This window comes from Cheilinus undulatus, linkage group 8 (genome assembly GCF_018320785.1).
Source record: "Cheilinus undulatus linkage group 8, ASM1832078v1, whole genome shotgun sequence".
Lineage (NCBI taxonomy): Eukaryota > Metazoa > Chordata > Actinopteri > Labriformes > Labridae > Cheilinus > Cheilinus undulatus.
This window is the reverse complement of record NC_054872.1, coordinates 26,231,678-26,252,990: the sequence shown is the minus strand read 5'-3', so window position 1 is coordinate 26,252,990 and position 21,313 is coordinate 26,231,678. Positions and strand designations below refer to the sequence as shown.

The window sequence follows — 21,313 nt, the reverse complement described above, 5'->3', positions numbered from 1 at the left end:
AAACTCAAAATATTTTAGTCTAGTTTTAGTCCATAAAAAGTCCTCACATTTTAGTCTTTACTTTTAGTCCAAGCATTTATTGTCTTGCCTAAATCTGGTACCAAACCATGGTAGTGTGTTTATGCACTCTGCAAAACTGGGGTCCCTGCTTTCTTCAGCTGAGGGACAAAAGAGATACAGATGCACTGTTTTTGACAGATTTACCACCAGTAGAGAAATATCACGGATTTTTAATGTCCGATGAAAACTAAATTACATTTTAGTCTAGTTTTAGTCATCTTTTTTTGTCAGTTTTAGTGATCACAGATCTATTTTTGTTGGTCTTAGTCTAGTTTTTGTCATGGAAGAAAGGCTGTCCACGAACATTTTTAGTCATACTTTTAGTGGACAAAATCAACACTTGTTAAAACAGCACCACTCATTTTTTCCATGCAGTCGCCCGTTTGTCTTCTCTTTTCACTGCCTGTGACAACCAATGGCAGGCTGTTCCAACTGAAGGAGAGGGCCTGAGGGGCTCATAATGGAGAGAAAGGGACACAGAGAGACTGTGATGTGTCCCTCTGTGTCACTGCAGAATGGAACTTCTTGGAACAATGACTCAAAAGAAGCCAATTCGAAAAAACGCAAGGACTTTTTTGGTATTTAAAGAAAGCCTCAGTCATTATTCATTACTGTGTTATACATAAAAATCTTGAGTTATAATTTCCATTTAGTATTTTCTTTTTGTCTTTATTGTCCCATAACTGTTTTGTATAATTCCAGTGGCATTACTAAAGCACACATATTGGTAAAGCCTAGGTTGTCCTTAAAAAAAGGATGTTTAGAGCTTGACTGTGGGCTGATGTTTTACAAGCTTTTAAAGACAATAAGTTGAGGAAAGATAAAATGCTTAAGAAACAGCATAGTGCTTAGATGGTTAATGCCTTCACTTTTTCCATTCCCTTACCTTTATTTTCTTTTAAATGAGCGCACATGTGGATTTGACTGAAAGCTGACTGTTTTTATTATTTTCTGACAGAGTAGATCAATCAAGATATATATTTAATATCATTACTGGGATTAAAATATCAAGATATGATTTTGGATCTTAAAGTACAGTTGGGACTGTACTAGGGGCCCTGTGAGGGCACAATTAACCTAACCCTTTCTACTGCAAGGGCCTAACACTTCAAAAGTGTGACCTTTGAAATTAACTTGATCATGTTACACTGAACCTATTTTTCCTCAACACTGATTTGATTCCATTTTGAAGACAGGTTACCACACAGAACATGCCATTTATCATATCCATGTATGTACCAATTCATGTTCAACTAGAACAACAGTAATGTTTCTGTTTCACATTTTTGTGCAGTTTCCTCATTTCTGTCTTTCCCTTTTCCAACCTGTCACACCTATTACATGGCATGTTTACGTAGCAGAGAGATAGAAAAGTTGTTTATTTTTGTCCTGGTGAGAATTTGTCTTCAGGTTTGACATCTACGGTATATTCTTGTTTGAATGTGCATCCTTTTTTTCACTCAGTAGTACATGATTTTGTGGTGTTTGTATGTTCCCTCATTTTTGAGACATGTAACCACACCCCGATATACACATTTATCATATTCATGTATGTACCATTCCATACAAAAATAACACTGATGTTTCTGTTTCACATGGACACATTTCCACTTGGTGTTCTCCTTTTTTGTGTGCCTTTCCCCCATTGTGTCTCTCAGATGGAGTCGAGCTGACAGGTGCAGAGTCTTTCACCGTGTCTGGCTCAAAGGATAAGCTCAAGAACACGCATGCTGAAGTAACGTATGTGTTCACCCACCTGCCAGACTCATTCTCCTCACCTAACCAGCTCAATCTTTCTGAGTCTGTCTTTGTTACTTGTTTCCCTTGTTTTCAACCCGCTCTTATTTTCTCTCTCTGTCTTAGTGAGTACAATGAATTTGGGCACACAGCGAACTGTTACTTGGCGCTGTTCGATTGAATTAGCTTCTGTCAAATGCACAAAATTACATTCCAGCAGCGAGACCGATCAGATCCTGGCTGGTTTGCCAGGTGCCTATACATTAAACAGGGCCATAGATTACTTTAATCCTGCTTGTCTCCACTGTGTCAAAGATAATAACCCCTTGTCATATCCTGAGATAACATTGGTACTGAGGAGCTGCAACATTGTTCAGCTCTATTGCAGAGCAGCCAAGGTCTTAAGCAATATTGATGCTTCTTCCTCATATTCACACTGAGCGTACACAGCAGTGGGCCGTGTGTGATTGTTACGGTTGACATTGTACTGTAATTTGATATAGAAGACAAACTGAAAGGCTCAGAATAAATTTACTACATTGCAGAGACTAGTGGATCTTTCTATGTACATCACACAGCACATTTTTAACTCATCGTCACATATTTCCCACAACTGATCAAACACAGAGGTGGAGGGCAAATAAATACATTTACTTTAGTACTGTAAGAGCAAGAAATTGAACTTTTGTACTTAAATGTACTGTAAGGAGGTTTCTAACAGTTACGAAACAGCCTGGTGACTTTACATGACCTACAAAAGCAATATATTTTTAATGCCTGTCACAGCATGCTGCCTAGTTGAGCCTTTATTTACATTTTCTTTTGCAAAGTTTCACAGTGAGTGGTGTGTTAGCCAGTAAAAAGGATGCATGTAGGGCACTGGTTAAGCTCTCTTTGTAGATGCATATACAGAGGCAAGTCCTCAACACAAGGTTTGCAGGTTCAAATCCCCATTTGGTACATGTCTTCCTCCACCCTTTTGCTTGATCGTTCCTGTCCCTCTTCAGCTTTTCTATAATAAAGGCAAAAAGTCCAGAAGATAATTTTTTTTTTTTAAAGATTTATTTTTGGCCTTTTTTTGATAGTACAGGACAGGGGATAGAGTCGGAAACAGGGGAGAGAGCGGGGAGAGACATGCAGGAAATAGTGCCACGGGCCGGATTCGAACCCGGGTCGTCTGCGTATATGGCATGCGCCTTAACCACTCGACTACCGGCGCGCCCAGAAGATAATTTTGATAAAGGGTACATGTGGATATTTTTCTTCAGTTAATCCAAGCACCTAAATAAAGGACAAGGTAAGAAAAGAAATAAGATTCACTACCTTGACCAAAGAGATCTGTAAATCACAAGACGTATCTCTAACCACATCATTCTTACACTGTAAATGTCTGGTATTATAAAAGAGCACTTAAGAGACTCTCCAAACTTCTTAATTGTTAAATGAAAGCAGTTTCAGTTGTCCAATATTTCACAAATTTACAAAAATGAGAGGGTGAAAAAATACCACAAAAATTGGGTTCTTCAGCTCTCTGTGAAGTTGTTTAAGTTAGCTCAACTTGGCTTGTTTTTAACTGTAGTTTGTCTAAGTGGACAGAGCTCAAGGTTTGCTACATGGCTCAGACAGTTGGACAAGTCTCCATACTGAAACCTTGTTCTGCAGTCTAATGATGACAGTACAATACCAGCTCTTTAAGCAACTTGTTAATGAAGACACATATGTTTCAGAGGCAGGAAAAGCATATCAAATGATTCTCTCTTAAGTTTTTATTAACTGTTGACTGTATTCAAATGTAGACATTATTCATTTACAGCAAGTTTAAAGTAGGATTAAGCTAGCCAAATTACTTAATAAATTTGGTAGGAAAGGAAACACAAACTTAGGATAAAATGTGCCAGTTTGAAGCAGACACAGTTATGGACATGACTAGGTTGTAAGTTTTTTTTAAGTTTTCTCTCACCTTACGACTTTTTTGTGCTTATCTAGTTTGCATTGATCTGCATTTCACAACAGAACTGTGGATACTGATGTTACACCCACTCTTAATTGCATCAAATAATTAATCAAAACTCTTGAGGCCCTATTTTGACCACGTCAAGCCTGCTGTCTTAAGTGCAGTCACAAAGTGACCTGTCATGTGTCCGTCCACATATTGCTATTTACACAGCACACAATTAGAGCCTAAAGTCAGGCACAGAGCTGAAAAAGTTTGGATTAGGCAGTTGGATTATACATAGGTGTATTTTGGGAGTAACATGAATTAAACTGATGATCCCCTTCAAGGGCCAGGTGCACCTTCCTGCTTGCACATTGGTGTTTTTATATTAGGGTTTATATTTTTCAATGCATAGGTTCTCAACTGGTGGATCTGGACCCAAAAATCGTTGTCCTGTGTGTTCTCTGAGTGTTCAGTGGTGCAATGTGAGGAAAGAAATATAATTAGCTGGTCAGAATTTCGTCCATGAAAGCATAAGTTCTCAACTGGTCCATCATCAGAACCCACCATCTACCCTTTAATGACAAGTTGCAATACAAATCCCTTGACATTTCAGTAACAACCACCTGTTTTAATGTATAATATGGCAGTTAGGACTTTAGATTGAACAAAAGATTTGATAGAACAAAGACATAGAGACATATCCTTCGGCTGAGAATGACTGGACCCATTTTTGGGTCCAGACCCAACAGATGGGTAGGTAAGACTCTTATTATATTCTCCTGCCTCATTTCCATATCCTTAATAATCTAGTGCTGCCAGACCTGCAAGGGCTTTGTGTGTGCAGGAGGTTCACAGTATCGTTTCAACATTGTTTCTCATTTGTCTTGCATTCCTTTAGATTGCAGCATGATGTGTTGTTTTTTGGGATCTTTTATCTCATTTCACTTGTTCAGGTTCAATTTAAATATTTTTAAAATTTCAACAGGTCTGGCTGTAATCAGGCCTGAGTGTGAAGTTGAACTCAACTTTTGAAAAAAATGTAGTTGATTCAATGTTAATAAATGATTTAAGAAGGAGGAGGCAATTACTTTTTCACTTTTGGCTCATGCGGTTTGGATGGTTTTTTTACCTGATTAAATTAAATTATCATTTAAAAACTGCATTTGTATTTACTTTTATCATCTTTATCTAATATTACAAATAGAAGTGTTAAAATCAGCTTTACTGGCCAAGAATGCTTGTGCAAGAAGGAATTTGACTGTGGTTAGGTTTGCTTAAATTTACAGGAATTAAACATCAAAAGTAAGAAAAATAAAGCTAAAAAATGATTGAAAATTAAGATTTAAATATGTACAAGCTTTTGCTACGTTTTTTTTTTTCTAGTAGATATGAGTCTGTGTGCATTAATAGTATGGTTGCTAGATGTGCAAGAATGCTGAGTAGACATGATCACAAGTATAAACTATGCAAGGGTTTGGGCAGATAAGATAATTTAAGATAAGGGCAACTGTGCACATGAGGTGAGACATTTTACCACAGTAAGATCTCTTGCAGTATTTGAGCTCAGTAAATAGTTTAATTAGTACAAATGTGTAAATAAAATGAGGCATTTTTTTTTAACCAAAGTTAGCCCTCTTACAGTATTTTAGTACAGTTTATAGATGAATTAATGCAAATGTGCATATAAGGTCTGGGATTTTACAACAGTGAGCTCCCTTGCAGTATTTCAGTACAGTAAATAGTTTAGTAAGTATAAGTGTGCATATAAGGTGAGGCATTTTACGACATTGAGCTCTCTAATAGTATTTGAGTCAGTTAATAGATTATTAATGTGTATTATGTGAGGCATTTTATCACAGTGAGCTGTCTTATAGAATTTAAGTTACAGTAAATTGATTAATGCAAATGTTTATATGAAGTGTAGAAAAAAAGAAACCAGGGAGAGGGTGAAAACTTTTCACATCAATTTAAGTGTTATGGATTATGTTTATGCTAGCATTATAGTACTTTTTCTTATAACAAGAACATGATTTGAATAATTCACTATCCAGATACAGTGTGTTGTCTCTTCAAATAACTTTTGTCTTTTTTCCTTCTCATTTCATTTGTCTCTCTGTTCCCTTTTACAGATTCACTGCTCTCAGCTCTGACAACGGGAGGCAGCTGGCATGTCACGCCAGGAACCCCGCCCTTTTCCGGCCTGTGGAGACAACAGTGACCATGAGTGTCTACTGTGAGTGTCTCAACCTGTTTCTAAACTGACAGTCAACACTCCGGCTGTTTAAAAAGAAAGAACGAAAAAACACCTTTGAGTTCAAACACACTCAACCACACAGGAACTAAACCTTGGGGAGGCCCAAGGGTATCCGGCCTTGTGCACTCAGTCTGTGTTAGCGGTCCAAGGAGAAACATTCAACCTGAAGGCAAACTCACACCTACTTGAAGACAACATGAGTGTGACTGCCTCCAGTTCACAAGGCTGACCCTGGTGGGCTGAGATTGATTTGACTAAAGAAGGACGCTGTTTTCTTACTGTAAAATCACAGAACATTGTCCATAGTGGTGGGTGGATAATAAAATCAAACAGCAACTCTTGCAATTAAATTTGAATTAGTTTAACTCAGATTCATTGTTTTATTCAGCAAGCGTTTGAAAAAATTGCACCCTTAGACTTATTTCCCCAATGTTAAAGAAAACATATTCTTTATTAGACCAAAAGAGATGGATTATCATCATCAGCAAAGCTTCAAGTGCTGAATTTTTTAGCAATGTTATAATAACTAATACGGGAAGCTTAGGCCACCACAGTTAATAATGATGAATCCTGCAAAACTAAACCCAGCAACTTTTGTGCTCATCAGCTCAAATTAAATTTAGAATCCACTGAGGCAGGAGGAAAGGCAGCTTCTGTTGCCTTTTTCTTTCATGTTATTATCACAAACTGTGCAACATTATATGATAAAACTGTGTCTGTGGCACACAAAGACAAGTTGACACATTTGCTGCCTGTCTCTCATTGTGGTTGGCATTTTTTCCCTCTTGTTTGGCAAAGCAATAGATAAAGCCATTGTTCTTGAATGCACAGATAGTGTGACACCACAGCTTCTGTTTACTACACTAGTATTTTCTACACTGTTGATCAGTAGAGGTAATTGATTGTTTCAGCCCAAGAGTCTACCCACCTGCTTCTCCCAGGCTTAAATCATGTTGTTGATTAAAGTGGAGCAGAGCTGCTGACACATTTAGCAGCGAGTGCTCCCTCCAGATCAGCTGCCGTATTATCCACAGGCTGACTAGACACCCTAATGTTGTCTCTATCTATACTTCTCCTCTGCTGCCGCTTAAACAGTCACCAATAACTGTGAGCTCTCCTTCCTGCCTCTCTACCTCTCTGCTCTATATTAAACAACATGGGCTCTGTGCTAAGTGCTAATGTTGCAGAACTCAGGACCATGGCTGCAGTCTTACTCAGCATGCCGGCCCATCAAAGCCTGTGCGGTGGCAATTCTCAGCCAGCCAGATTGTTAGCAAGGTGGCAATTTGTCACATTGGCCCATGGTCTGCAGCCTGCTCTGTGGAACTGATTGCAGCAATAACAAAGGCCCGTCCTCCTCTGTTTACTGCATGTATTTCATGCAAGGAGGCTCTAATTTATTCATATTTCACATTGCCTTATTACTGTTTGAACATCTGTTATTTTGCTTTATGAACTGCACTCGGCTCGATGCTCCCTTAATGCTTAATGCTTTTGTCAGATCTGAACCTCTTATCCCACAGTCAAGTCACACAGTGTTGAATGTGCCCAATTTGCTTGCCCCATCTGAACAAATAGGGAAGCTTCCTACTAAATTGCCCGGACTGTTCGCATCCAGCACTCTTTCTTCTTTATGTTTTCCCATTGACGGTCATCCCGTCTTCCTGTACCCTTCTCTTCAGTTTTCACGCCATTCCCCTCTGTATGACACTATTTTTATTTTTGTCTCCTATTTCCCGGCAGTCCCACCTCAGCCTCCAGTCATTGTGGGTCTGTCAAGAGAGGAAGTCAAAGCGGGGAGAACACTCACAGTGGAGTGTGTGTCTCATGGTGGAAACCCCCTAGCCACTCTCCACTGGACCAAGGTAAAATCTCCTGCACCATCTGTTAAGGAGTCTTTGTTACACACTGTCACACAGAAAAGAAGTTATCTTACTTTGAGAACTTGCAGTGTAAGTATCCCACTGTTTAAAGCTTCTGTACTTCACTGCTTGCACCATATGGGATCGTGCAGCTATTGAGACATTCTCTTGACGTTGCCTTTTCTGTAAATAAATAAATCAACACATATATGTTCATCTGTTTGTCAGAATGGAGAAGTTTTATCCACAACTTGGGAGGAGGATGTTGTTGCATGGAAGTCCAGCAGTATCCTGAACCTGAAGATCAGGCCTGTGGATAACCAAGCTGTTCTGTGCTGTGAAAGCGTCAATCTGGTATCCCTATTGCCCCTGTCTGTCAGCCGCAGGATCACTGTGCTCTGTGAGTGAAAATAAAGCTTAATACAGTGCAACACACATACACATGCACACAAAGCCCTGGCAGGTCTGGCAGCACTGGATTATTAAGAATATGGACATGAGGCAGGGGAATATAATAAGAGTCTTACCTCCAAAACCAATTCTTTTGCTGTCCCAGCATATTTTCCAATGCTAATATCATTAATGAAACTAATGGTTATTATGGCTGCGGCCCATATTCCCGACCGCCTCCAGATTAAAATCACTGCATGCTCTTTCATAGCTGCTACACTAATTCAACTGAATTGCTTCAATGCACAATCCTGAGGCGGTAAAGCCTTCACTCTGTGCGACTGTAACGCCCATGGTTAATAGATTATGCTCGTCTCTCTGAATTTAAAATGTTTGTTTCAGCAACAATAAAACAAATATGGAATTAATATTCAGCAGCTGTGGTGTGTTGGGTCTAACAATAGCCTGATTTCCACTACAGAGCCAGACAATGTAAGTCCCAGCTTTAAATGCTGCGGGATTGGCACACCTATTTTATGCAAATTTGCTCTGAATTAGAACAGGTCCTTGCAGAAATCTCTTGCTGATAGAATGTAAAGGTGGCTGAAGATGCTCTAGTGTACCTTTTTTTCCTTCCCAAGCCCCCGACAGGCCCTGGTGCCGTGCCTCCCAGTCATCCATTCAGGGATGTTGAAATGGCACTGCTGCCTGCCTGACTGCGCTCTAGGCTCTGGTAGAGGCTGGAGGGCACAGAATACGTCTCAACACTGTAATATGAATAAGCCTCTTTTACCTAAAGGCTCCAGTGTAATTTCAGCAGTCTTTGTGTGTGGCACGCACCAATGCATCCCCTCCCATGTCTCATGTGGGACAGACACAAAAACATATAACATTTACATACATGACCCCTCCTTTTACATGTCTGCCAGCTCAGTCCCTAGCCTTTATATCCCCCTGAAGGCTTTATGCAGCTGCATCACTTTGCCTGCAGCCATTGTACCCCATTTCCCCCATGGTTAACACGAAGCAGACTTTAGAAACCACGTTGAAAACCTCCTGAGAAAACAAGTTGCCACTCAAAGTGATTTTCCTTCACACTCTGTGTTTCACATCCGAAAATAGTTACACTGCTAGTGTGATCAGAATGGGTAGCTGCTCAATCCACTATTCATGGGGTGATATATTTCCTGACTTGTCTTTTGTCTCTGTCTCTGTATGTCAGTTGAGCCTGCAGAGGTGACACTGTTGGGTTCGTCCACAGCCATAGAAGGGCAGGCCTTGAGCCTGAGCTGCATCACCTCCTCCAGTAATCCTCCTGTGCAGATCCGCTGGTGGCTGGGCTACAAAGAGCTCAACACTACTAGTGTCACAATGGAGGAGGTAAGAAAATATGGCATATAATTACTGCAGCACAAAGCTGAGATCTATCTGCCTGAGCAGGTAGATGAAGACAATGCCTGAAAAGGACAGTCCACACAAAACATTATAATTGGAGATCATGCTAGTCAGCTTAAAGATACTAAAAAAAGCTTAGATATTTGCCTCTATTTAGGCAACCATGAAAAAGGCATAAAATGACAAGTGTAAAAGCTTTGCCCTCAAGTCAAGCTTGCCTTTAGGGAAGCAACAAAAAAACTTTAAAAACCCTGCCATCAAATTAAAATAGTCTTCAATATGTAATATAACCTTATGTGAACCTTAAGAGATGAAAGAAAAGCTGTATGACCATGAGCGGACTCTGAATAGCCCTGCTGCTGCTTTTTGCAAATGAATCAGCAGCTGATTCAAAAAAGAGTATTCTGCTGCTCTTCTCCTCTTTTGTGTTTGTTAATAAGATCAAAGTGAATAAAAGCTGACACAGAAGATGAGCGTTATTAAACAGGCTCTTTATTCATCTGGCAGCAGCATTTTCATTTGATCTTACATGAGGCACTCGGCGTGTTGTGTGTGAGCTTTAATGCATCGGAAACAGTGTGAGGTTAATGAAGACTGACGCTCCTGTCCAGTGTCTTTGTTAGTCTTTCTGACTGTGGCTTTTACTGTAATCACCACAATAATGGCTTTAATAACCAGATGTGCCGCATAGGCATGACCACTATCAGGCAGGTGCAAAATGATGCTATGCTCAATTTATCACAGAGAGTCAGATGAATATGCTTATTTATCACAGACCATGCACGACATCAGTTATTACAGCAGCTAATTTGCCATCTGTATTCATAGAGAATAACCAACGTAGGCTGTTTTCCTCTCTCTTTTCTCAGACCATGACCGTCCGTCCCCAAACTGAACTGTCATGTGTGCTTTCTGTCCGCAGGGAGATCATGGTGGGATGACAACCATGTCCAACATGACCCATCGGGTCTCTAGGGAGGAGGATGGACTCCTGCTCACCTGTGAGGCTTTCAACAAGGGCACACACTTCTCAAAGACCCAGGTCACCAAAGTCAGTGTCTATTGTGAGTGAGCTATAAACTGTTTTAATTTGGTAAACAAAACCTGAATGAGCAATCACAACAAAGATTCAAAATTAGAATTTGAAAATGTGTACGGTGCTTGAGTCCAAGACTGAATTCCCAAAGAAGACAGAAGAAGATGACACTCTACATAGTAACATGTATCATATTCTGTCGTATCTTATCGTTTCACTTAGCTTCGCATCATATTGCATTGTACCCTATCGATCATATCATTTCATATTTGATCTACTGCGGTGATTCTCAGCTGGTCGGGTATCAGCAATGCCCAAGACTTTCTGGTTGCAGACCGTGCATTTGAGAGTGATGGTATATCATGAAATGGAAATAAAAACTATAACTTTCGGAATAAAATCAGATTAAACTTCCATTTAAGGTCAAGGTAAGGGTTAGGTTACCAAAAGTTAAAAACCCGAACTGCAAAACCTTATTACAATACGTTTCACAAAGCCAAGCAAATAGTCTGCTTGCAGGACAAAAAACTTAGCCATAAAACATTCCAAAGCAGCCCACGTAGCTGACGTAGCTCCATTAGCTGCATAAGCTATGTATATAACGGAGCTGCGTCACTAATATAGATAAAGCTAAGTCCACACAGCGGCTACCAAATCTCCGTCTCTGTATATGTGTAGCCAGGGCTTGACATTAACACCTGCCAACTAGCCAAATGCGGGTGGATTTCGGCCGTGGCAGGTAGCAGCGTGACTCTAACTAGCCACGATGGCGGGTTGAATTTATCAGTGTCACATTCTGCTTCACTCTGAAAGTGCTTGTCAGTTAGCCCTTATGATTTAAACTTGTTATAGAGAGGCTGTTCGGCACATAAAAGCTCAAATTTCCCTCCAAAATAACAGAAAAGTGGCTGGTCTCTTCATCCATTCGTGCGTATTTTACGCAGCGCCAAGGGCTTTGATGCTGTATGACACACACAAATGCGACACTCACAGACATATACGGACACACACTCGCACTGACGTGTTGGTTAGACTGAAGGCTTCTATCTGTTTAGGGAAAATGTTTCAGAATTTGCAGGGTAAATTCAGACCTGAACTTTCTCTTACTGCTTTAAAGTTTCTCTCTGTCCATGTGCGTCAGCGCCGTCTATGTGTGTGTGCTCTCCAGCTGTGTGTCTCTGTCGCTCGTGCAAGCTAGGGCGGGTGGTGTGTCTAAATATTGTTTAATTAATACTCCATCAATATTCTTTGTTTGTTGAAGGTGATCTAAATGATAAAAATCTCAGCAAAGGTGCGCATACTTTAAATGTCATTGAAACTTTTAAACGTTAGTATATTCAGGGATAATTATAAATTTGCCATAAATTTATAATTAACGGTTATAAAAGACGAGAGAAACTCTGAAACTTTACATCAGTTCACTGAGGCAGTGAGAAACAGAGGCAGAAGGATAAAAGTCTGTAACTGATCACTTAGGAGTCCAAGAGAATTCAACTAAACGGTGATTGTTTTTTCTTCTTATATTATACATCCGTTTAATGTTCTCCAAATGTGAGCTTCACCACCAAATGTAAGTCATCTGTTATTTGAAGAGATATTTTAATTAGTATTAGACACACATATGAAAACATTTCCTCCATACAGTACAGAGCAAAGGACAGGAGAAGTTGGACACTTAATATTCTCTGGTGAAGATTTGTCTGAGTGAAAATTAGAGATGTTCTTGTAATCTGCTATAGTTTTTTTTTTTTCTAATAAACAGCCAGTTAACAGTATTTTAATTTTAGCATAAACTTGATACCCATTAAGAAAATAAAAATCTAAGAGTTTTGACTCTTAGATGACTGTCTCTAACAGTCTGACCCATACCTCTAGTGTGCTGTTTCATATGTACAGGGAGGTGTGCTTTATTAAGAGGAGAGCTGGTATTGATCGTATTGGGGAGTGGAACTAGAGCACCTGTGTCGTATCATACTCTTTGTACCAAATTTGGCATTTAGCTTAAAGTTACCAAACACCAAATTTGTGGCTAGTGGAAATACTGAGTGGCTAGTAAGTTTGCAGAGCCACTAGCCACTGTGGCTGGTGAGCAAAAAAGTTAATGTCAAGCCCTGTGTGTAGCTAAGTAAGCTTTAGCTACATTTGCTAAAGCTAACCTTGCTAAAGATAGCTTATCTCTAGAACTGTAGCCACTTAGCCAATATATCTGAAGCTAATCTCACAAAGCAGCTATGTAAACTATGTAGGTTCATAATCTACAGAGAGTGCTAGGTTAGGATACGTCTGTTAAAGCTCAGGTTGCCAAACCTAACTTAGCTGCATGTAGTTACATTAAATACATAGCTAGTGTAGCTATGTTAGCATTAGTTAAAGCTAGGGAAGCTAAAGCAAACCACTGCCCATGTAACGACTTCTAGGATACATAAATTATTCCCAGATCAAACCTTTGACCTTTTTTATGTTCTATTCAGGAAATGTTTCTTGGTCGGTTATGTTTGCAATGTGGTTGATTCATTAATTTAACTGCTGGACTTTGTTTATGAACAAAGTTTCTTTTTCTTTTTTTTTTTTTGTCTCAGATGAACAATCTGTAAGTGTTCATTAGAAATTGTGTCTGCAGCCAGGCCCTGTCAGACCAACCCCCACCTCCATTTGAGAAACCATGACCCAAAAACCAACAACAGCATGCAATTTGGAAACCTTGGGGGTATTTTCACATTATCTTTGGAAACCAGGGGAAGTGGAAATGGATACGTTAAAACCACACAAGAAAACCTAAAAATTGTATGGATGTACTTTATATCCACTTAGGGCTTACATGCTCCCGAATATGAATAGTAACTAAAATTAACCAGCACTGTTAAAAAAAAAAAAATCCACCAAATTTAAAAGCTTTTATGATCACTTTTCAACAGACCCCCCTCAAAAGATTTGGCTGGATGCTCCACCTCAGGACGTCCCTCTTCGCTCAGGGACGACAGTCCGTCTCACCTGCTTCTCTGTTGGAGGGAATCCCACAGGGTCTCTGACCTGGTTCAAGGTCAGTGTGTGCTGTATGTGTCAGTTACACCTTTATGTGAGTGTTTGTGTGTGTCATCCACCACTCTTTGTAATATCCTTCATGTTTCAGAATGGAAAGGTTGTGTCTGACGCACTGAAGCAGACATCCTTCGACCGAGGAGTCGCTCGAGAGCTGGTTCTGGTCCTTACGGCCAGTGACAACATGGCTACCTACCGCTGTGATGCTAGAAATGAGGCTTTAGAGTCCATCTCTGCCCACACTAAACTCATGGTTCACTGTGAGTTAGACTACATCTCAAAAGCATAGACAAAACCTGAATTTCATTCTAGTAAAATATCAGGATTTGTTATAAACTCATTCACTTTTCCTCTCTGTGTTTTCACTGGGTTAAGATAAAGTTTCTTGTTTGCACCATTGTCCTACAGTTCCAGCGATAAGTATGAAGATCACAACCAAACAAAAGGAACTCCGTCGGGGTCAGATGCTGACTCTGGAGTGTCTATCTGGAAGCAGCAATCCAAAGGCCAGCATCTCCTGGAGCTTTGGTGGCCTCAGGTTTGGAATCTCAGCAGGAAATGATACGTTTAATAGACACTTTTTCATGCACAATCAAATTTGGCTGGTTTGTAGCCCGGTTAGATGATTTTTATCTTATCCTGGATGTTAATTTTAACTCGTCCATCAGAAGTGAGCACGTTGCTCAAACTTGTTAACCTTCACTGGTTACCCATTAGTTTAATAATTAATTTAAAGGTTTTATTGCTAGTTTTCAAAGCCTTTCATGGTAAGGCACCGTTTTACAAGAGGGATCTTTGAACTTAATTTAAGTCTGACGGCTGCTGAGATCCTGAAAATTTCTCTCTGTTCCTGAAGTGAACTCTGCGCTAAGGTTTGAATTTCCTGCCACAGGATCTCACTCTGTGCCCCCTTATATAATTATTGAAAACTATTTATGTTAGGACTTTCTCTTAATTGTTGTGGTTTTATATACGTGCTTAACAAATTTATTAGACCACCTGTCATATTTGTCTCAGAGACCATCCAGCATCATTTAGTGCATTAATGTGGACTCTTTCTTTTTCAGTGAGCTCTCCACGTTTTACCATTTTGAACAGGAATGAGGGATTTCAAACTGAATTCACCCAAATTTGAGCCAGCTCACTGGGCTTCTCTGAGAAGTCAGAAATGAATCAAGCATAACATTCAACCACTAAAACTCATTTTTCTGTTCAGGAATGCAAGTAAATAACTATAATTTGACATATTAATCAAGAAATATTAATGTGCTTTACTATTTTTTTCAGTTTTTTTGTAAATCAGTATATTTGAAAATTCATGGATAACAATAATAATTATATTTTAGTATTAAAGATATCTTTTCGGTTAAAGAGCTTCTACATATTGGTGTATTGACCATTGTAGAAACATAAAAAATGATTTTGGTAATTACCAATGCTGTTAATTTAGGGCAGCTGTGGCATAAACATTACTTTGGTTAGGGTTAGGGTGGTCTAATAAATTTGTTGAGCACCGTACATCCATCCTTTTTTTATTCCACTGAACCCTGGCACATACATGGGGCGTGCTCTAAACCAGTGGTTCCCAAAGTGGGGATCGGGACCCGCAGGGGGGGGTCGCAAGATAGTAAAGGGGGGTCTCGGGACTCTTTCCGAAACACAAAGAGAAATTTCGTATTCTTTAAAATTCTACATTTTATCTATCATTTTATTAACAATTGTTAAAATGATTTCAAATTTAAATCAAATGGTGGTTATTAAGTGATATTTGTGCATAAATACAAGTAAAAGTTACAAAAATGATATAAAATGCAAGTTTTGTACATGATGCTTTGTGCAGTATCTTGCACTTTATCCCCCTCAAGAGAAGATGGGGGTCCCTGATCTCTGATGCCGTTATTTTGAGGGTCATGGGCTGAAAAATTTGGGAACCCCTACTCTAATCCACTAGGGCATCTGAAGCCCAATTTAATAATATTTCTAAATGTGGAAACTATGAATAATTGTCCTGTTAACTTGAACTCCACATACTTGATTTTTGTAATTGTGCCCTAGGTTCGAAGGAAAGGAGCATCTGCCCAGTAAAGCTCAGTATGGTGGCGTGTCAGTGCGCAGTTCCCTAACCCTTAATCTGACCTCACAGCATCACAACCAGAGGATCATTTGCCAGGCCTACAGCCCCGTGCTAGCGGAGGGCGCTAACACATTCTTCAAACTTAATGTCCTCTGTAAGTGGACCGGGAATTGTTTGTACACTTCTTTCTCTCTTAGTTTCCTTCTTTCTTCGTGGCAACTAACCAAGAGATGTGGTTTGCATAAATCTTAAATGATGCATAATGATGATCAATGATGGTGCACATTTAAGCTGCTTCGCTGATGTACTTTTCTGCACACAGATGTCAGCGTATTGGATGTGTATGCGTGCGTGTGTTCTGTTTACTGGAAACCTTTGTTGTGATTTGTGGGTCTGTTGAGCTCTGCGGCAGTGTGTCCTAATTGTGCATTTGCTTTGCTGCATGGCCATGTTTGTCTTTGATGCTGTTTCACAGGCAGCAGCCAGCCCATGCTTCAAAGCTCGACGCTGTGTACGAGCATGAAGGAATGTCACTGTGTGTTTGTGTGGAGCTGCAGTTGGACAACAGCACTGTCACTCGTCGTTGTAATGCCTGTCCCTCTCCCTCCCGCGCTGCTTTCCTCCCCCGTTGTCGAAGTATGTGAAGTTGGTTAGATCCGGAATTATTGGTGAGATGTCAACTTTCTACTGGTTTGACTCTCATTAGTGTCTGTTACCGCTTTCAGGCTCAACATGCTTTGTGTGTCTTTGTGTTCTCCCTCACTGGTTCTAGACAATCTCTGAGTCTGGGTGTGTATTTGTGTCTCTTTTCTCATGATTCTTGGTATTTTTCCAACTTACTGCAGCAATTGTCATTTACCATTTATGTGTTAGACCCACCAGAGTTCGGCCCGGAGCAGCCAACGCAGGTCCAGGTGGTGGAGGATGACATGGCAAGCATCCCACTGCTGGTCTCAGCTAACCCCGAGGAGGTCTCCTGCATTTGGCTGCATCGCAGGGAGAAACTGGTCAAAGGTGATGCGGGGCGATGTGATGGCTCTATAAACCAGGTCCTAGTTGAGCTGAGCCAGCAAGTAAGCACTCAGCTCTGCCATTCAGGGCCTGAATAAAACATGGCAGGTTAGCCGGCATGGGACCCTGCCAAATGTGATTCTCATTATGGCTCTAATGTATGCAGTCTAAATGAGGATTGCTGTCTCTCTGAATACAACACAACGCTTCTAAAGCTGGCTTCTCCTCCAGGCCAGTGTCATCAGGGCTATGCTGCACCCACTCTCATTCTCTCTGAGCTCCATCATCCGAGCCCCCACCGTTAAACGACTGTATACTTAATGCTGAAACCCACCTATTACATTTTGAGTGCTGTGTTACAGGAGGTGTTGCTCACGCGGCCTATTGTTGGCTTGATTTGGGAATCCAGCCAGGCCAATCAATAATGCAGGATTAGATGTCACTTAGAGACCAGTGGCCAGAGGACATGTGGTTGATGAGCGTGTAATGAATACTTAATTTACCATTGGTTTGTGTATTTGTGCCTGTCTTTCTGTGTGTGGCCCATGTGTTTGTAAAGAAGGGAACCGACGCTACCACTGGTCAGACGACAACCTGCTGGAGATCGAGAATGTCACAAGGAAAGATGCCGGAGTTTACACCGTCAAGTGCACAAACGACGAGGGTGCTAACGAAATCTCCATCACACTGGACGTCCAGTGTGAGAACCTGCACCAACATGCATACTAACACTGGCACACATGCTTGGATTCACTCAGCTCATCCACACACTCAGCTCAAGAGTTTTCATCGAAGCCCTGTTCATAGTAATCATTAAAGAAAAACACATATTTGACCAAAAGTAAAAAATAAGATAACCTTATTTTGGATCAGACATATTTAATTGAAGCCCCGTGAGCCAAATTCAGCACTTTAATGATCCCAATCTAACTCTTTGATCATTAGGCATAGAAATACCTATTTTATTTAAAAGCTTGAACTTAAAAGGCTGTTGAAGCAGAGAGATTTTAAGAGATTTAAACTGGATAGAAATCGTTTAAATGTGGCATTGTATTTATTTAAACAACAACCTACTTCTCTATTTGGATTGAAAGGTGCTTTGTTATCACATTTTGATATTCAGTTTTAAAGCATAGAAGATTTAATTGCCCTGCCCCTTGGCACTTTTTTCTATTCTGACACTTCTAGAAAGGTAATTACATTGGCCTGCTGTTGATTATGCTGCATATATTAACACAAACATACTTGGCAGCTACACAACAGCTTTCATGTGTTTTAGGCACTCTTTTACTTTGAAAGCTTGGCTTGGTGAGGTTTTATTTGAAGTTCCCATAGCATTCTATAAAATACTGTATATGGACCAAATGGGGAAAAATATTATGAATTGAGTGGTGAGCAATAATATAGTATATATGTACTACCACTTAATAGTACCTACATTACTGCAGTACATGCTTGGAAAAAAAGCACTTCATTAATTTAGGCTTCCAAATTCAACACCTTTTGTTTTTGTCCTATAATCTGTAACTTTGCAGCCTAACCTATAATGATATGTGATATAAACTTTACAGGATTTTATTATTTTAACAATATGACAATGGCATGCATACAGGACAGAGCTGTGTCAGTGGAGACAATGCAACACAAACTTCAGAACTTAGGTGTCTAGACAGTCTGGCTGCAGACCATTCATGTAGACGCCATCTTTGTCAAAAAGGCAGTGCCATAATTTGCTGGTGCAACATTTCCAGTCTTACATTTTGTTTTTAAAGTCAACATTATTCATGATCAAAGTCTGGCAGTTCATGAAATAACTACATTTCAAACATTACAAACATGACTAAGCAACATTTAATAAATAAAATCGAGAAAAGGGTCAGAGGTCTAATGCAGGATTAAATCATGTATAGACCTGTTTTAGAAGTAGTTATATGAATGGTGGCTCACAGCTAATGCTTACATAGCTACGCAGGCTACGTAATTTTAATGAAATTATCGTTACTAAACAAGCCAATCTAGCTAAGTTAGCTTTAGCAACATGAACTTAACCAAGTGTATCTAAAGATAATGTAGCTACAAAGATAACTTAAATATATTGTTCACATAGCTGCTTTGCAAGCTCACCTTTTGATAGGTTAGCTATGCAACTCCATTATCTATGTAGCTTATGCAGCTAACAGAGCTACATAAGTCATGCTTGCTGCGTTAAGAGTGTTTTCATGCAGAACAAGCTTCTTTCCTGTAATCAGACTGTTAAGTCAGTTTTATCGAATGTTTTAATTAGCTTTGGCAAGTCAGGATTTTAACCTTTAATTTTTGGTATCCTAATAGTTACTTTAACCCTAGGTTTAATCTGATTTTACTTTGAAAGCATGTATTTCTACTCTGAGAAATAAGTTGTTTCAGACGAACATCAGAGATGTATGGTCTGTAGCCAGACCCCTCTCTATGTGGATGGTGGTTTTGCTGTTGTCCAGAAATTGAACATAAATGGGTTTTCCACCATGAAAGTTCATCTTGTGACAGCAACAGATAAAGGGAAAACCACACCAAAACACTGCTTCAATTACCTTAAGTAATTTTTGATAGAGCTGCTATGAGGAACTTCCAGTGACACCCCTTATAGACAAATTGATATATGTTGTGTTTTTGTTCATCTTTTCCAAAGGGGAGAAAGTGTGTTCTGAAAATAACTTCATATCCTGCTTTTATTAATAATCAGACAAATCACTCACCATGACTCTTTGCTGTGACAAACATAAACACAGGAGCTCACAGGAGCTTTAACTATCTTAAAATGCCACAATTGTGGCGTGTAGGTCATACCTTTTCTCTAACAGGTCAAAAGGAACTCTCATCACTGACATTAATTTTAACCCTCTTCTTTTCCTCTTTTTGCCTACGCAGTACCTACTTTGTGATTTTATTTAGATGTATAGGTTGTTAACAATGTGTATTTAAAGTTGCATACAGCTGCCCTAAAATATGAAGCATCAGTGCTAAAACACTAACATTGGCTTTCAGCTCCTGCACAGCAAACATGCCTCATTCATTAGGCCTCCATACAAGGCCATGCTCCCCCCACAGCTGCCCCAGGCCCAGCCTGGAGCTCCAGGCCCATTGCTCCGATACTGATGATTTAATAATGGAAGTGTTGAAAATGTAGGTCTGCCCGTTCCTCTAAAGCCCATGGTACATGCCTAATGGATTCTGTCGTCCTGATCTGACTGGGCTTGACAGTTGTAGATATTCATTATGTATAGCGTATTGTAGTAGCTTTTATGGGTGGTGGTGTAGCCCACTTAACAATGTCGGTCCTGGTTAGCAGGCCATTGTGGGTGGATCCCACCAAACACCAGAGGTCTGAGTCTCTCTGGTGTTTTGCACCACTGTTCGCCTAGTGCGAACATAGGTTTAGACAAGTAGGCACTAATGGCCTTATTGTTGCGAGTACATGGCACCCATGGGAAGAATAAAAAGCTTGTGGAGTGGAAGATGATAAAGACAGAAAAGGAGCAGTGCAGGGAAGAAGAGATGAGGGAGGGCTGGTCAGCCTGTAATAGTTCATATGAGGATATTGAGGCTTTTTGGGTTATGTGGCCAGCTCTTGATTTGCAGAATCATCTGTAATCCATAAACATAAAGTGAAGTTAAGGGCCTTGAATCTGAAACACAGAGGCCAATTAAGAAAGGTTCATGAACAAGTTCAAAAGCAGATGAGTTTAAAAGTAATTATAGAAATGCAGCATGTCTGTTTAATGGGTTGGCAAAATGATTTGACCCATATTGGCATTGTAACCTTTGGTCCCACCTTAACCTTGTCCTGCTTTCTTTATTCCCAGATGCCCCTAGTGTCAAAGCAGAGAAAGACCCTGTGGTCGTGAACCTTGGGGAAACAGCGGACCTAATATGTGTGGCAGATGCCAACCCCATTATTTCTGGCATGTTCTCTTGGAAATTGCTGGTGAGGACTTAGATAAACACACGCACATTGACACACACACAAAGGCAGGAACACAGTCATCCCTTGAATTATATTTCCTTTATCCAGCTCTTCCTTTCTATTATTTTACCCATTCTTACCGTTTATCACTGGCCTTTCTAAATGCACAGACGCACCATATTTCACCGGCTCTAACTATCCTTCCACCCCACCTCTTCCTGCTCCACACTCAGCCCAAATCCAGAAAAATAGCTTTCATTACTGCTGCGTGACTAAAGGGCACATTTGTCAATGTGGCGTGGTCTCTGTATCTACTGATGCCTTCTCCCGCTCTAACCCACCCCCTGGCAGTACTGCATGTCCCGCTTTCAACCTGCACAGCCCTCCCTCCCTCCTTTTCCTCCTTTCCCTCTGGCTCTCCAACCCTTGGCATTATCTCTCTCCTTCCTCAGAGCTTGTTCCCTCGACACCTTCCCCATCCCTACCTGGAGCCCTGATTGTTTCCTGCTTAACTGTCTACCTGTCTGACTCTCCCACAGCCTACCCTCCCCCTTACTATTAAAGAAGGGGGGC

At 40.2% G+C, this 21,313-nt stretch overlaps 1 protein-coding gene across 1 annotated transcript in view; it reads left to right on the top strand.

The window, feature by feature from the left end:
• nphs1 (NPHS1 adhesion molecule, nephrin) overlaps positions 1-21,313 on the top strand; it is a 65,489-nt gene that overhangs the window by 14,437 nt on the left and 29,739 nt on the right. Inside the window, exons 5-17 of the mRNA XM_041793329.1 lie at positions 1,719-1,800; positions 5,866-5,969; positions 7,734-7,855; positions 8,081-8,252; positions 9,465-9,622; positions 10,560-10,701; positions 13,589-13,713; positions 13,804-13,972; positions 14,121-14,250; positions 15,768-15,940; positions 16,660-16,800; positions 17,357-17,497; positions 20,640-20,761. Of these exons, the coding sequence (XP_041649263.1) occupies positions 1,719-1,800; positions 5,866-5,969; positions 7,734-7,855; positions 8,081-8,252; positions 9,465-9,622; positions 10,560-10,701; positions 13,589-13,713; positions 13,804-13,972; positions 14,121-14,250; positions 15,768-15,940; positions 16,660-16,800; positions 17,357-17,497; positions 20,640-20,761 (1,781 nt within the window). The remainder of the gene's footprint in view (positions 1-1,718; positions 1,801-5,865; positions 5,970-7,733; positions 7,856-8,080; positions 8,253-9,464; positions 9,623-10,559; positions 10,702-13,588; positions 13,714-13,803; positions 13,973-14,120; positions 14,251-15,767; positions 15,941-16,659; positions 16,801-17,356; positions 17,498-20,639; positions 20,762-21,313) is intronic.